This window comes from Myripristis murdjan, chromosome 1, assembly GCF_902150065.1.
Source record: "Myripristis murdjan chromosome 1, fMyrMur1.1, whole genome shotgun sequence".
Classification (NCBI taxonomy): domain Eukaryota; kingdom Metazoa; phylum Chordata; class Actinopteri; order Holocentriformes; family Holocentridae; genus Myripristis; species Myripristis murdjan.
The window spans coordinates 34,983,763-34,996,087 of NC_043980.1; the positions used below are offsets into that span (position 1 = coordinate 34,983,763).

General features: G+C 43.8%; 1 protein-coding gene across 5 annotated transcripts in view; it reads left to right on the top strand.

Annotated features, from left to right (window-relative positions):
• Positions 1 to 11,306, top strand: part of rptor (regulatory associated protein of MTOR, complex 1) — a 183,471-nt gene extending 172,165 nt beyond the window's left edge. For 4 of the 5 annotated variants that reach the window (XM_030048802.1, XM_030048820.1, XM_030048812.1 and 1 more), the window contains 6 exons: positions 3,891 to 3,997; positions 5,411 to 5,538; positions 6,736 to 6,822; positions 6,921 to 7,037; positions 7,456 to 7,585; positions 8,140 to 11,306. In XM_030048802.1, coding sequence (XP_029904662.1) covers positions 3,891 to 3,997; positions 5,411 to 5,538; positions 6,736 to 6,822; positions 6,921 to 7,037; positions 7,456 to 7,585; positions 8,140 to 8,208 — 638 coding nt within the window. In that variant the 3' untranslated portion in view covers positions 8,209 to 11,306. The remainder of the gene's footprint in view (positions 1 to 3,890; positions 3,998 to 5,410; positions 5,539 to 6,735; positions 6,823 to 6,920; positions 7,038 to 7,455; positions 7,586 to 8,139) is intronic. The other variant, XR_003928108.1, reaches the window with a different exon arrangement.
• Positions 11,307 to 12,325: the final 1,019 nt, after the last annotated feature.

The window sequence follows — 12,325 nt, forward strand, 5'->3', positions numbered from 1 at the left end:
TTATGTTGTTGCTTGCTTCACAAGGGAAGATTCAACAAGGGAAAACCCATTCTGCTGCATGCTAACAAAATCACGAGTTTCTTTGATGTCGTTATTGGGGAGAACAGTGGATCTCAAGTTAGTTGGGATTGAGCTGGTAGCGTGGGAGAGAGACAGAAAAAAGGCGGGTAAAGAGAGCATATATTTTTTAAATTACCTCACCTTCCCTTATCTGCACGCACGGTAAGAATTAAGGCTGAGGCAGCATTGCCCACACTCCCTCCTGCTCTTCCCTCACACATCTACATACTTTATGTGTGTATTGATTTCTGTGTGGGTTATTAAGACCCGCTCAGGTTCACAAAGGTTGCTTCTATAAGGGAGGAATTTTCTCCCTTTTTTGAGAGGTTGACTGTTGACAAACTTCAGGGTCAGAATTAAGGTTGCACATCTGTGACCCCTTTGCAGTCTCTGATCCTCTGGACTCTGAAGAGACATATTTTTCACAGGAGTCACGGGGGAGTAGTTGCCTCAAGTGGTGACAGTGGAGAAGCTGAAGAAAAAAATAAAGAAGTTTTGGAGGAAGATAGATCCGAGGGAAAGCAAAGGAGGATGTGGTCAACTGAATGGACGGACAGAGAGGCTTGTAGACTAGGTGGATATTAGACAGATGTAAATAGAGAAAGGAGAGAAATGCAAGATCACAGAGGGAGCCAAGTCATAGAAAAAAAACAATACTCAAAACTATAAAACGGAGACAGGCCATAAGCAGTGTTTACTTTGAAACTGCAGGGAAGCTTCAGCCCAAACTCTGCATATTATCCACGGTTAAACAGGAAAAAATTGAATTTAAAGGAAGGAAACGAGGTTTGGTGGGATGTTGGTGGCTCCTTATCTTAGAGGAAGTGGATTCACACAACATACATACGAGTACACGCATTGGGGAATCTTCCGGCTTCCACCCCCTCTCTCTGTAACCCAGATTCCCAATCGCAGAGCTGCCAGCTTCAAAGGGAATGCCTTCTCTGCTCTCACTCTCTGAAATGAGCCAACATCAAGTGTGCTTGTGTGTGACTGTGAGTGTGTAGCTGACTGAGCACAATCTTGTGAAGTGGTTTTCCCTGTGCGCAATGCGTCTGCATGTGCCCACACTTCCCTGTGATGGCATGATGCCTGAGCGAGCTGGATAACGTCATAAAGGAAGGTTTGAAGGCACCACATGGGGCTGAGATTTCCTCACGAACCAAATTCCAAGCTTTTTCTCTTTTTTTCCCCCCCTTACCTTCAGATCTCAGGTTTTTGCATGAAAAGCTGACTGCAGGTTTCTGACTAGTCATGAAATATCTGAATTTTATGGAGATGTATTCCAGACAAGGAAAGTCAGGAGATTTAACAAATTCTGTCGGGAAGTTTGGGAATATTAAGTAAATTTATAAATGGGTCACTTCTAGTATGTATTTTCCAACTGCCTCCACACATCTATTACATTACATGATGTTTTTCAGCTGTTTTTATTGATTTTATGACCAACAGTGATGGGAAAATAGACTGTTAACACATTTAGAACTTCTCAGAGCTTGAAAATAAAATTAGCAGCACAGTTTTCATTCAGACTCAGCCACAGAAAAGTAATTGAATCCTGGGTCTCCTGAGGGTCTCCTGATCATATCGATCACTGACAAAGATATAACGCCAACGGTCTTAGGAGAAGGACAAGTCAAAGGACAGGCGACTCTATGGGGTATGACAGAGATGTCTGTGAGGAAAGGGAGGGGGTAAGAAGAAAAAGATGCATCATAAACAGCAATCCCTCTATGATTGGAATGAAAAAAATAAAAACAGTGTTTTTAACCATGTCCAAATCCACATGCGGATCCTCCCTAATGACCCTAGTTCAAATCCCATCAAAGCTTTCTGCCGGCTTATCGGCCGGCTGATGTTATCACGATATTGGCCTTTCACAGATATATCTGTATCGGTGTATGTAGTCCCACATATTAAAAATGTAGTGGGTTTAAAGGTGTTTAAAGCTAGTGTGAGGATACTAGTGTAATATGATACTAGGTGATTTAAGAAATCCATTAGTACCAAGTATGTCATGCTAGGAAGGAGGTTGGCAAGTTGGATAAATAATGTTCCAAATTCAAAAAATTTTGGGGGGAAGATAGCGCAGACTTTTTTAAAGGATTAAAGGGGTCTGTTGACCTCTCACCTCAAGATACATCAAAAATTCCCTATATTGGCTGCAATATCAATAAGCGGTGAATATTTCCCCTTTAAAATCTATCGGTATTGGCCTCAAAACTCCCATATCTGTCTGGTGACAACGTGTGACACAAAAAAAACCAGCTGTCAACCTAATCATCAGGATGAAATGTTTGGAATTTGAAAATGTGCAGGAGCTCCACAGAAAAAGATAAAGTGTAGCTTTACTGCAGTGACAGAGGAAGGTAATGTTCAGTGGAAGAAGGTAACAAAAAGTAAGCGGGGCAGCGTGGGGAGGAAATGGCTAATGGAAGAGGAGGAAATGCCTGCTGAAACACAAGAATGATTCAGACACACACAAAGGAAAATAAGTAGAGTAATGGACACGTCTTTTTCGCCTGTTCCTCAGCACTGTGAAAAGGAAGCCAGTTAGGAGTAGATGCAGAGTAAAATAATGAGGTGAAGGCGTACGGCAGGTTGGTCACGAAGGCAGCTGAGCTGGAGATGGTTATTGATCATAAGGAGTAGGAGGAAGGGAGTAAGAGAAAAGCAAAGCAGGATAGCAGGGAGAATGAGGCACACTATGCTGATTTTGAGGGGGAGTGAAAATGATATTGTTGCTTCAACCTACTTGTCTTAATTGTGTGCTGTCGTAATGTATGTTTGTGCAAGCCAAAGACAGACAGGAAGCTTGTGCATTTTGTACTTTAGAGTGCTCCAACAGATGTTCACCCCACCCCACAAAGTTGTCTGATCAAAAGAGCATCTGTACTGTTCTTAGCTCCGGGGCTTGTGGGAAAGGAGGTTCTCTCAGTGCAGTTGTTGGTCAAGTTAGGCTGCGCCCGCAGATCTCCAGCAGGTGTCACCGAGGCCAGCGCAGCAAGTCTGGGTGAGATGTCTCCAAACGCTGACTCCTGCTGCCGCTGACAGCATATGGAGAGTTTCTTCAGGCTCTGTCACTTTCTCTCTCTCTCTCTCTCTTACACTCACCCACAATGTTGCTGTCTTCAGCTTGTTCTCTCTCACTGTTTCTCACCCAAGTGTCACTGACTTATGTAAGCCAGAATCTGCCGACGGGCACAGTTCCAGGGTCAGATTTTGTATCTCCCTATGGCCGTCATGACGGGAAGAACACAAAACTGCTCTTTCATCAGCATTAAATTTCACTTTATTCCCTCAGAAATAAGGGATTCATATTAAACACAGACAGCTGGTGTCAAAATGATGTGTGATATTTAATGTACAGACTGTGTGCTGTGTTTATGTCAAGTGTTATTTAGGTATCAGTTCCACAGTGGAGCTGTAAGCTGCACTGCTTTGGGTAGCACTAATCTGTCGTTTGACTTGCTACATGTGGCAGCAGGAGCTTTCTGAAGCCTCCAACAGATGTGCTGTGCGTTAGGGGAACCCACATGCTCACTGTGTTCAACAACTGTGATGTGTGTGCGTGTACAGGTGTGTTGGTGTGTTTATTTGGGATGGAAATCTGCCCTCTTTAAATTAAATTGAATGTGAGATGAGCCTAGTCCTGCGGGATGGATCTAAAGGGAAGACGGCACCCCCTACAGCTATAAATGTCATGCATATGGGTTTTTGTATACGTTTGTCATGTGTACAAAATGGTGTGTGTGTGTGTGTGTGTGTGTGTGTGTGTGTGTGTGTGTGCGCAGTCTGCATTTTAACTTCCATGGTATCCTGTCCTGTAGGTGCAGGCATGGTGGTGGACTGGGAGCAGGAAACGGGTCTCCTCATGACCTCTGGAGATGTCAGGGTGATCAGGATCTGGGACACTGACAGGGAGATGAAGGTCCAGGTACTGCACCCATCACACTTGTTGTGTCTCTGCCGTCGACACTGCAGCGTTCTGTCTCCTGTCTCCTGTCCATCTGTTTGGCAGTGCTGCAGCCCAGATGTAGCTCTCTTTACATCTGGAGACTTGACAGGCGGTTGTATATGCTGATGAGATCAGCTCACAGTGCAAATACAGGGATTGGCTGCCTCTCAACAACCAGCCTTCTCAAGAAATAAACCTCCACCAGTCTGTGCAGTTCAAACGTCAAGAGTAAACCAGATAGGTTGCAGTAACAGGTAGCAACACAAACACTATCTAACAAACTCACAGCTCCAAACTTGGTGTACATTATTTAAACGTTTTTTTCTCAGTTTTAAGTACGGGAGATCTCATTATTCACACCCACATTTAAACCAGACCTCCCACGGAGGTTTCCAGTCATTCCAAGCACAGTAAAATGTTTGGTCACAAGATATCTCAAAAAGCTAATGTACTGTACCATCTACCTTGGCTGAAATAGTCCTTGGTCCAAGGATAATTTTTTTTTTAGATGTAAGTGTTATGATGCATTTATTTCCTGTTGAGAAAAGACAACACCCTGGACCTCCAAGTGTTAATCAGTATTCACATGCTGTTTTGTCAGACAATCAGTCCTGCAAGATAAATGAAAAACATAATTTCTTCACGGAGGCATCAGCTTTGTAGGTTGTAAAATTGTTCAGGATTAGCGGAGATGGGCGTTTTACTGAGCGCCCCCCGTTTCTCGACTCTGTGAGGAGCCTTGACAAACACACCGCGCCAGATAAATGCCAGTATCAAGACACGGGATATTCATTTGGTATGATTATTTTTGTCATAGCTAACAGGTTTTGGAAAATCAGTGCTACTGATTTTCATGGTTTTAATAAGCAGTACAGTGCTATTCAAGTGTTCACTCAAGGGCATTATTATCACTGCTCTGAACATACTGCAGCTTTTGTTGTGTTGAAATATTCACATTTCAACGTGATTTCTACATTGAAAATTGTACTTACTTTTTTGTCTTGCAAAGTTGGTATTTTCTGTCATTGCAGTAATGGATATCAGTTCAATTATCTTGGGTGCATTTTACTTTTAAACACAAGTTTAATGATCCTTAGTGTGCTAATCATTGTCTTGATGGAAAGTCTTAACACCTGAGGAAATGGCCTGGTCCTGCCTGTGGCTGTGTATTGACTCCAGGTCCAACTTGAAATAAGCCATCAGTCAACAGCAGGCATGATTGATTATTTCTTAGCTAGTTTAATGTTACATGAGCGCTGTAACAAAGGGGTTTCACAGGTTTGTTCTTTTCAAGTCTTTACATTGGGATTTGTGTCTGTGTGTCTGTGTGTCTGTGTGTGTGTGTGTGTGTGTGTGTGTCTCTGTGTGTGCGTGCACGTATGCATCCACCAGGACATCCCAACAGGAGCAGACAGCTGTGTGACCAGTCTGTCCTGTGACTCCCAGCGTTCGCTCATCGTTGCCGGTCTGGGAGACGGTTCTGTACGCGTCTACGACAGGAGGATGAGCCCCAGTGAATGGCAAGACACACATATACACACACACACACACACACACACTCTCTCTCTCTCTCTCTCTCTCTCTGGTTTTCTCTCTCTCCAGCCTTTCTGTCTAAAATGTTGTATGCAGCCTCTGACCTCTCCGCTTAAATTAGCGTCTCATTTGCATAGAGAAGGTTAAATTAATTATGAAATTAATTAATTTTGCTGATACAGTTTCAACTTCTCATTTTTATAACTGCCCTGACATTGTTTAACTACCATCAAGAATACACAGAACACATCTACTCAGCTCATATTAATGTCTACCTTTTCCCCACATAAATCCAATTCTCTAATCCATATTTATTATATATTGTATGCTGTAAATCTCCCTTTGGGTTTGCCATCTCTTTTAATGCACCCTGGTGGCACTTTATCCCCCCCATTGGTTAAACATTATTTTAATTTCAGCCCCAAAGGGAAAAAACAGGGCAATTAAGGCGTGGAGTGCCCCATAAATCTTTAACTAAAGCTAATTTAGTAGTTGCCCTTAGGCAAAGAGTTATGTCTTTCCCCAGCTATGTTGCTCTCTCTCAGATTGGTCCAGGACTACTAGACAGGCACATACAGGTCATATTTTTAATATCCCTGATGAAACACTGAGAGCATCGCGTGTTGCTTATGTGCAGCAATTTACAAATTGTGTCATGGTGAAAGTGGCTTAAAAATACAAAAGCACCTCTGGCCTTGCTGCTGCTGTTACACCTGCTTTTAGTTCTGCTAGTGGTAATACTAATGGTGCTACATTTGTGATATGAATCATTTCACTTGATTTTTAAATAATGCAAGGGGTACTAAGAACTAAAAAAAAAGAGTTTACTCTTTGCTTGTCATATTTTTTAACTCTAAATCTAGATGTATTGCTCTGGTGTTCATAGTGAAAGGTGCACTTTGTGTGTTGAGTAACACACAGGTACATTTCAGGTCCAAATAGAGATGCTCCTCTGTCGCTCTTCTTCTCTCACAGTCTCATGGTGCCACCCAGTGCTCACTCAGCTCTATTGCATTTCACAGCATAGACTCACACTTTTATACACTGCTGCCAGGGACCTTGTCTTGTGTGTGTTAACACTGTTCTGCTGTTCTTTTCCTGTATTTTCTGAGATGTCCTTTTGGAGAAAGATGCTACTGAAGGTTATCTTGAGTCACATTGTTCTGTCTGTGGTGTTTCTGCAGTCGAGTGATGACGTACAGAGAGCACGGAGCCTGGGTGGTCAAAGCCCACCTACAGAAGGAGACAGAGGGACATATTATTAGTGTCAGGTACGCTCGCTCTCTTCTTCGGTCCACTTTCTTTTATATATTTGCGTTTTAGATTGCTCTGTTTTTGTGCCTGTCTTGACTTTGACAATCTTCACCAGTGTCAATGGGGATGTGCGTTTCTTTGAACCACGGACACCGGACTCTGTCAACGTGCTACAAACGGTGAAGGGGTTAACCGCCCTGGACATCCACCCACAAGCTAACCTGTTTGCCTGGTGAGTTCAAAGGTCACCGTAACGGAGAGCACATCCAAACACCAAACAAAAGCTGATTAAGTGCCTGCTGGCTTAGGATCAGATCCCACCAGGCTTTACTTCTCCTATGCCTCCATTCCTCCGCTCCGTCTGTGTCAATAAAAAACACGAAAATGTGCACCAGGGAACTTTCCACTTTTGCAGCTCCAAGCGATAGCAGAAGATAACAGTTTGAATTTTGGATTCATTACACAGAATTTACCTAAGTTTAGTCTCCATCAGTAAACTGGAGAAAATCACCTTTTTGTGCAGGAAGTCCCATACAGTGCAATTAGAGCATAATTAATTTGACTTTAACATTGATGTAGAAGCCTGCAACACTGTACCAAGTATTGACTACGCTCTGTTTTGGATCTGCTTTCCTTTTCTCTCCCTCCAGCGGATCGATGAACCAGTTCATCGCCGTGTACAACGCTAACGGGGACGTGATAAGCAACATCAAGTACTATGACGGCTTCATGGGCCAAAGGATCGGAGCCATCAGCTGTTTAGCCTTCCATCCTTACTGGGTAGGCCGGCACAAAGCGCTGCTCTTGATTTGATTTGGTTACAAGGACAGAATTCCTGCAGTGTGCATCTGGCATAGCTGTTTGCTTTCAGTACACCGCAGATGCACACCACTTTAACAAGGCTGATTGATTCAAACAACCATTTGTCACATTTCATTTAGCAAGCTCACTCATTTCTACATTAGCCTGTAATATTCCTATCAGATTATCACTAGATTTGTGGAGCAAATGTAACCTGAATCTCATTAGAAGTCAGCTGCCTCTTGTTGAGGCTCCAGTCCAGACTCTGCCTCTGTGTTGGGGTTTCAACCTCCTCAACACAACATGACTCAAAAGAACTTAGACTGTTTTCACCAGCACTGTACACTGCAGTATGGATTTAATGAATAATAGCAGCTGTAGTTCACTGACAGCAGAAATATCTGTCGTTGTTGTTTTTTTTTTTTTTGCGAGCAATATTGAGAGGAAACACTTAGTTTTCAGTAGCAGCTCAAACCATGACAGTCACTGTCATGTTGACAGTGTGTGACGTGTTTTCTCCTGCTCTTCCACAGCCCCACTTGGCAGTGGGCAGCAACGACTACTACATGTCCATCTACTCAGCAGAGAAGAGGCTCAGATAACACACCAGCACTGAACATCCCCTGAACATCCCCTCCCCCACATCACCTTTGACTTCGGACCCTGAGCCCTGGGAGCCAGGATGTAAATGACCTTCTGTTGTACATATGCAATTACCACCCTGAATGTTCTAGTGATGGCTGCTGACAAAAAAAACTCCTGCATATTATGAACGACTATATATTATTATTATTATTATTATTATTCTCATTGTGTATTCATATTCTTATTCTGAAGCTAATGATTGTAGACTTGGCTGTGCTGAGGAGCGTGTATATTTAAATAGCATATACAGAAGATGATAGGTTCTATTTTAAGAAGAGGTACCCACCTATCGCTGGGGCACTTTCCAGCCTCACAGAGCGTGTCACTACCTGAATGAACTTTGACCCCAGGTACCTGGTGGGGGAGGGGTCACCCAGAGGATCAACACACACTGTCACACGTATTCACCGGCGCAGGAAACACGGACTTGCTGGAGCGCTGGACCTCAACGCGTGTTGAAGGCTTCAGTGAAACGGCCCCGCGACAGCCAGCGGACACGGAGAACAGACTTGTGCTACTTTGCTGCGTCGTTGACAAGACGTTTCTAAAGGACCCAGAGATGGTGGACTATGCTCCTTTTGCCTGGCAAAAAATGTACCAGGCAGACGTGGTGTGTGTTTGTGTGTGCGTGTGCGTGCGTGCATGTGTGTATGTGTATTGAAATGGATTATAGCACAGATGTGCCCCAGAGTGGGCCTTCATAGCCTTGGACATAACTGATGCCCAAAAAGATGCCCGCTACCATGCTAGAACGTACCTTCCTGCACATCCCAGCCCCCAGTGTGCCAAACATACTTATCTCTTCTATGGAAGCCTCTTTGTTATGGCTCAGGGGGTTATTTTAGAGGGAAGCCTCTCGCCTCTATCCATTGCCCAAATGATATATTTCCTCATAGCTAGCACAGTGAGGGGAGAACTGGAGTGGTGGCAAATGATAACCCCACTCCAACTCTAAACCCACCCCCACCCAGTCCTTCAGGGACCCTGTGCTCCTTGTCTACCCCACCTAAGCAATAAACCACTCCCCAGATCCAGCCTCAAGCTCCCCCCTTACTTATTTTCAAACCTCCCCTCAAGCCAGAGGTGGACAACAGAACGGTTCCTCGGCAACAGCAGCAGCACAAGCCATCAGCCGTTTGAGTTGGCCGTGGCTGCCTGAGCCTTTCCTCGACGCTGAACCCCCTCAGCACCCAGAGGTGTGACAAGTGACAACACAGCAATACAAGCGCCCCCGTTGCTGTTCACAGCAGACTTTATTTTTTACATCCTCGGAGTTCCAGATGGGTGGGGTTTGCTGCATCACTTCAACACACATCAGAGACAGGAAAGTTTCTAGTCACATAAAAGTGTTTTAAATCAACTTTCCTGTGATTGTCGAAACTTTCTGCCGTTTGTCATCTTCCCCAGTGTGGCCAAAGCCCACCCATCTGCCATCTAATTAGGGCAAAACAAACACAGCTGATGTGTTTGACCCACGTCAGCTGTGCTCTCTGCCCCCAAATACGCATGGGTCGCTCACTTTGCCCCTCATGTGCCAGTCTAAGCCAGCGCTTTCCCTGCCACCGAATCCCTCGGATGGCACCTATCTCACATCTTTGTCTGGTTTATAAAAAGTAGAAATGGAAGCTGACCCTGTGGCTAATGTAACCACAGTGAGAGACAGCTGCTTATTCCAGGCTGTCAAGACACCCTGGAGCGCACGGCGCAGTGGGAAGCTCAATAGTTGTAGGTCACGCATCTCACCGCACCACAGGGATCAATCCCACCCTTTTGGAAAGTTTTTGTTTTCGATAAAGTCTGCTGTATGAATTTTTCCTTCTCTCTTTGTTTTCTTTAAGTTTTAATTTTGGTTTTATTGCTGGAGTTTGAATTGATGTCGTTTAACAGAGTGGGAGGAGCAGGCACAAAGGAGCAGATGTGTTGCATGTGAAGGAGTGGCATCAGACCTGTGGCACTTTGAATAACGCACCAAGCGGAGAAGCAGAATTTCCCTCAGCACTGTACCTGAACATACTCAGTGTCTCGTGGCCGACGCACACAGGTTTAGTCAGCCTCCTCAGTCCAGCTCAGGTACTCTTCGAGCCACCACAAACCACAGATGAACAACTGCCAGCCTCTGGGCGTCCTCAGCATGACGGACAGGTGAGGTCTGCCACCAGGTGAGGTCTGATGACACTCCACACATCATGGAACCTGCAGCTGTTGACCTAAATGTTACTGTGGTGCTGGTGCTGTTTTGTGATGATGCCTCTTTTTTTTTTTTTTTTTTTCAAAAGGGGGTGCTGAGTTTTGTTTTGGTTGTTTTTCTTCACCATTGACGTGCCTCTCCCCTGGGGCAGCAGCTTTGCTTATTTAGCTTTTTATCATTTTCCTCTTTCTTTTTTGTGTAATTTTATGTTTTTAATTCTATTGGCATTTTGTTTGCCTTGGCCTCGGTGAGGTGGAGGGAAGAGAACAGGGACAGCCTTCCCCCCTCTCTCTTTCCCGCACACACACAGACACACTCTCCCCTTCTTGCCAGCCATGCTCCCCCTCCACCAAAATTACCCCACCGACCCCCCGACCCCCCTCCTGCTACCTTCATGCACCTCACCTTTTGCCTCTAACGTCCCAAGCTTTGCTTTTTCACTGTAGAAGGAATGGACTTTAAATGCTTTGCCTGTGGACTGATAATGACCTGGTAATACATGCCGTGCATTCTGTATAAACGGCTGCAATCGCAGTCACCACATAGTCCCCGCCATCACCCCGTCACTGAGCTCAATAGCGCTCTCCATGGCTCAGCAGGCCTTACTGCAGACCCCTACTGCTTCACTGCCTCAGCCAAAAGTCTTTTGGTGTCGGCCCTCGCTCAGAATCACTTTCATCTCTACGTATCCCGCTTTGAGTTTTAAGATTTTAGATCTGGAGAAAAAGAAAGAGACTTTAACGAAGTAGTAGAAAGGAAAAATGAAAAAACAATCAGGGTTTGTCTCTGTGACTGTAGACTGCTTTGCTGACTGTGGTTTATAAGACAGCAGATGAAATTGGTGAAATAAACCAAATACACACTGAATGTGGTCTGTTTTGTCTGGTATGTGCATTTGATGCAAAAATTATCCCACAATTATATTAATTCATCCACATTTTTCTAGGTCTGCATTGTAAAATCTTCACATTGGTCAGTTTTGTCAGATTCTTTCAGATACTATGACAGCTCAGCTGATGTATTGGCAATATATTTTATAACATAGATTTTTCCAACAATAAGACTAAAAGCATTGAGCTCATTTTTCCAAAATATTTGATGCAGCCCTCAGAAGCTTCTGTTTGCAAGTTAGAAACAATTAAGCCTTAATGCATTAATTTCCGAGGTCAGCAGTAATGACACACCTGTAACAATATAACTTATTTAAAACAAAAGGTTTTGTGAGTAGTGTCAAAATATTGTGGTGAATAGGCAAAAGTATATTTCTGTGGTTTCCTACTTGTAAGTAAGACATTTTAAACTTCATAGTCCTGCAAATTTCCAGCTTGGATACATATCAGGATATAATATCCCAGTTTGTAACCAATTTTGAGTCAACTTTACAACTACATGAAAGTCAGTTTTCTGGTAATGAGGCATAATAACAAGAATAATATATAGAGAGCACTTTTCAAAACAGGTCTGACAAAGTGCTTAACAATAAAACAAATAACACAAGTAAGAAAATCCAGCATGAGATAAAAACACAACAGAATGATCAAAGAAGCAGCAGCATCAGTTAAGAAAAGCCAAATGATAATAGTGAGTCTTACGAAGAGATTTAAATGAGGACACTGAGTTTGCCTGCCTGAGATCTCCAGGCAGGGAATTCCAAATAAAACCGAGGAGCCCGAACAGAAAAGGCCTGGTCACCCTTGGTGACGAGCCGGGATCCAGTAGATCATCTCTTCTGGAAGACCATCAGGCTCATAAGGGATCAACAGATCAAACTCACAGGTAACCAGTGAAGACCAGCAAGGATAGGTGTAATACAGTATGAGGTTAATAATAACTTCTGATTTGGAATCATTGAACTGCAGAAAATGTTTTGACATCCAAATTTTGAT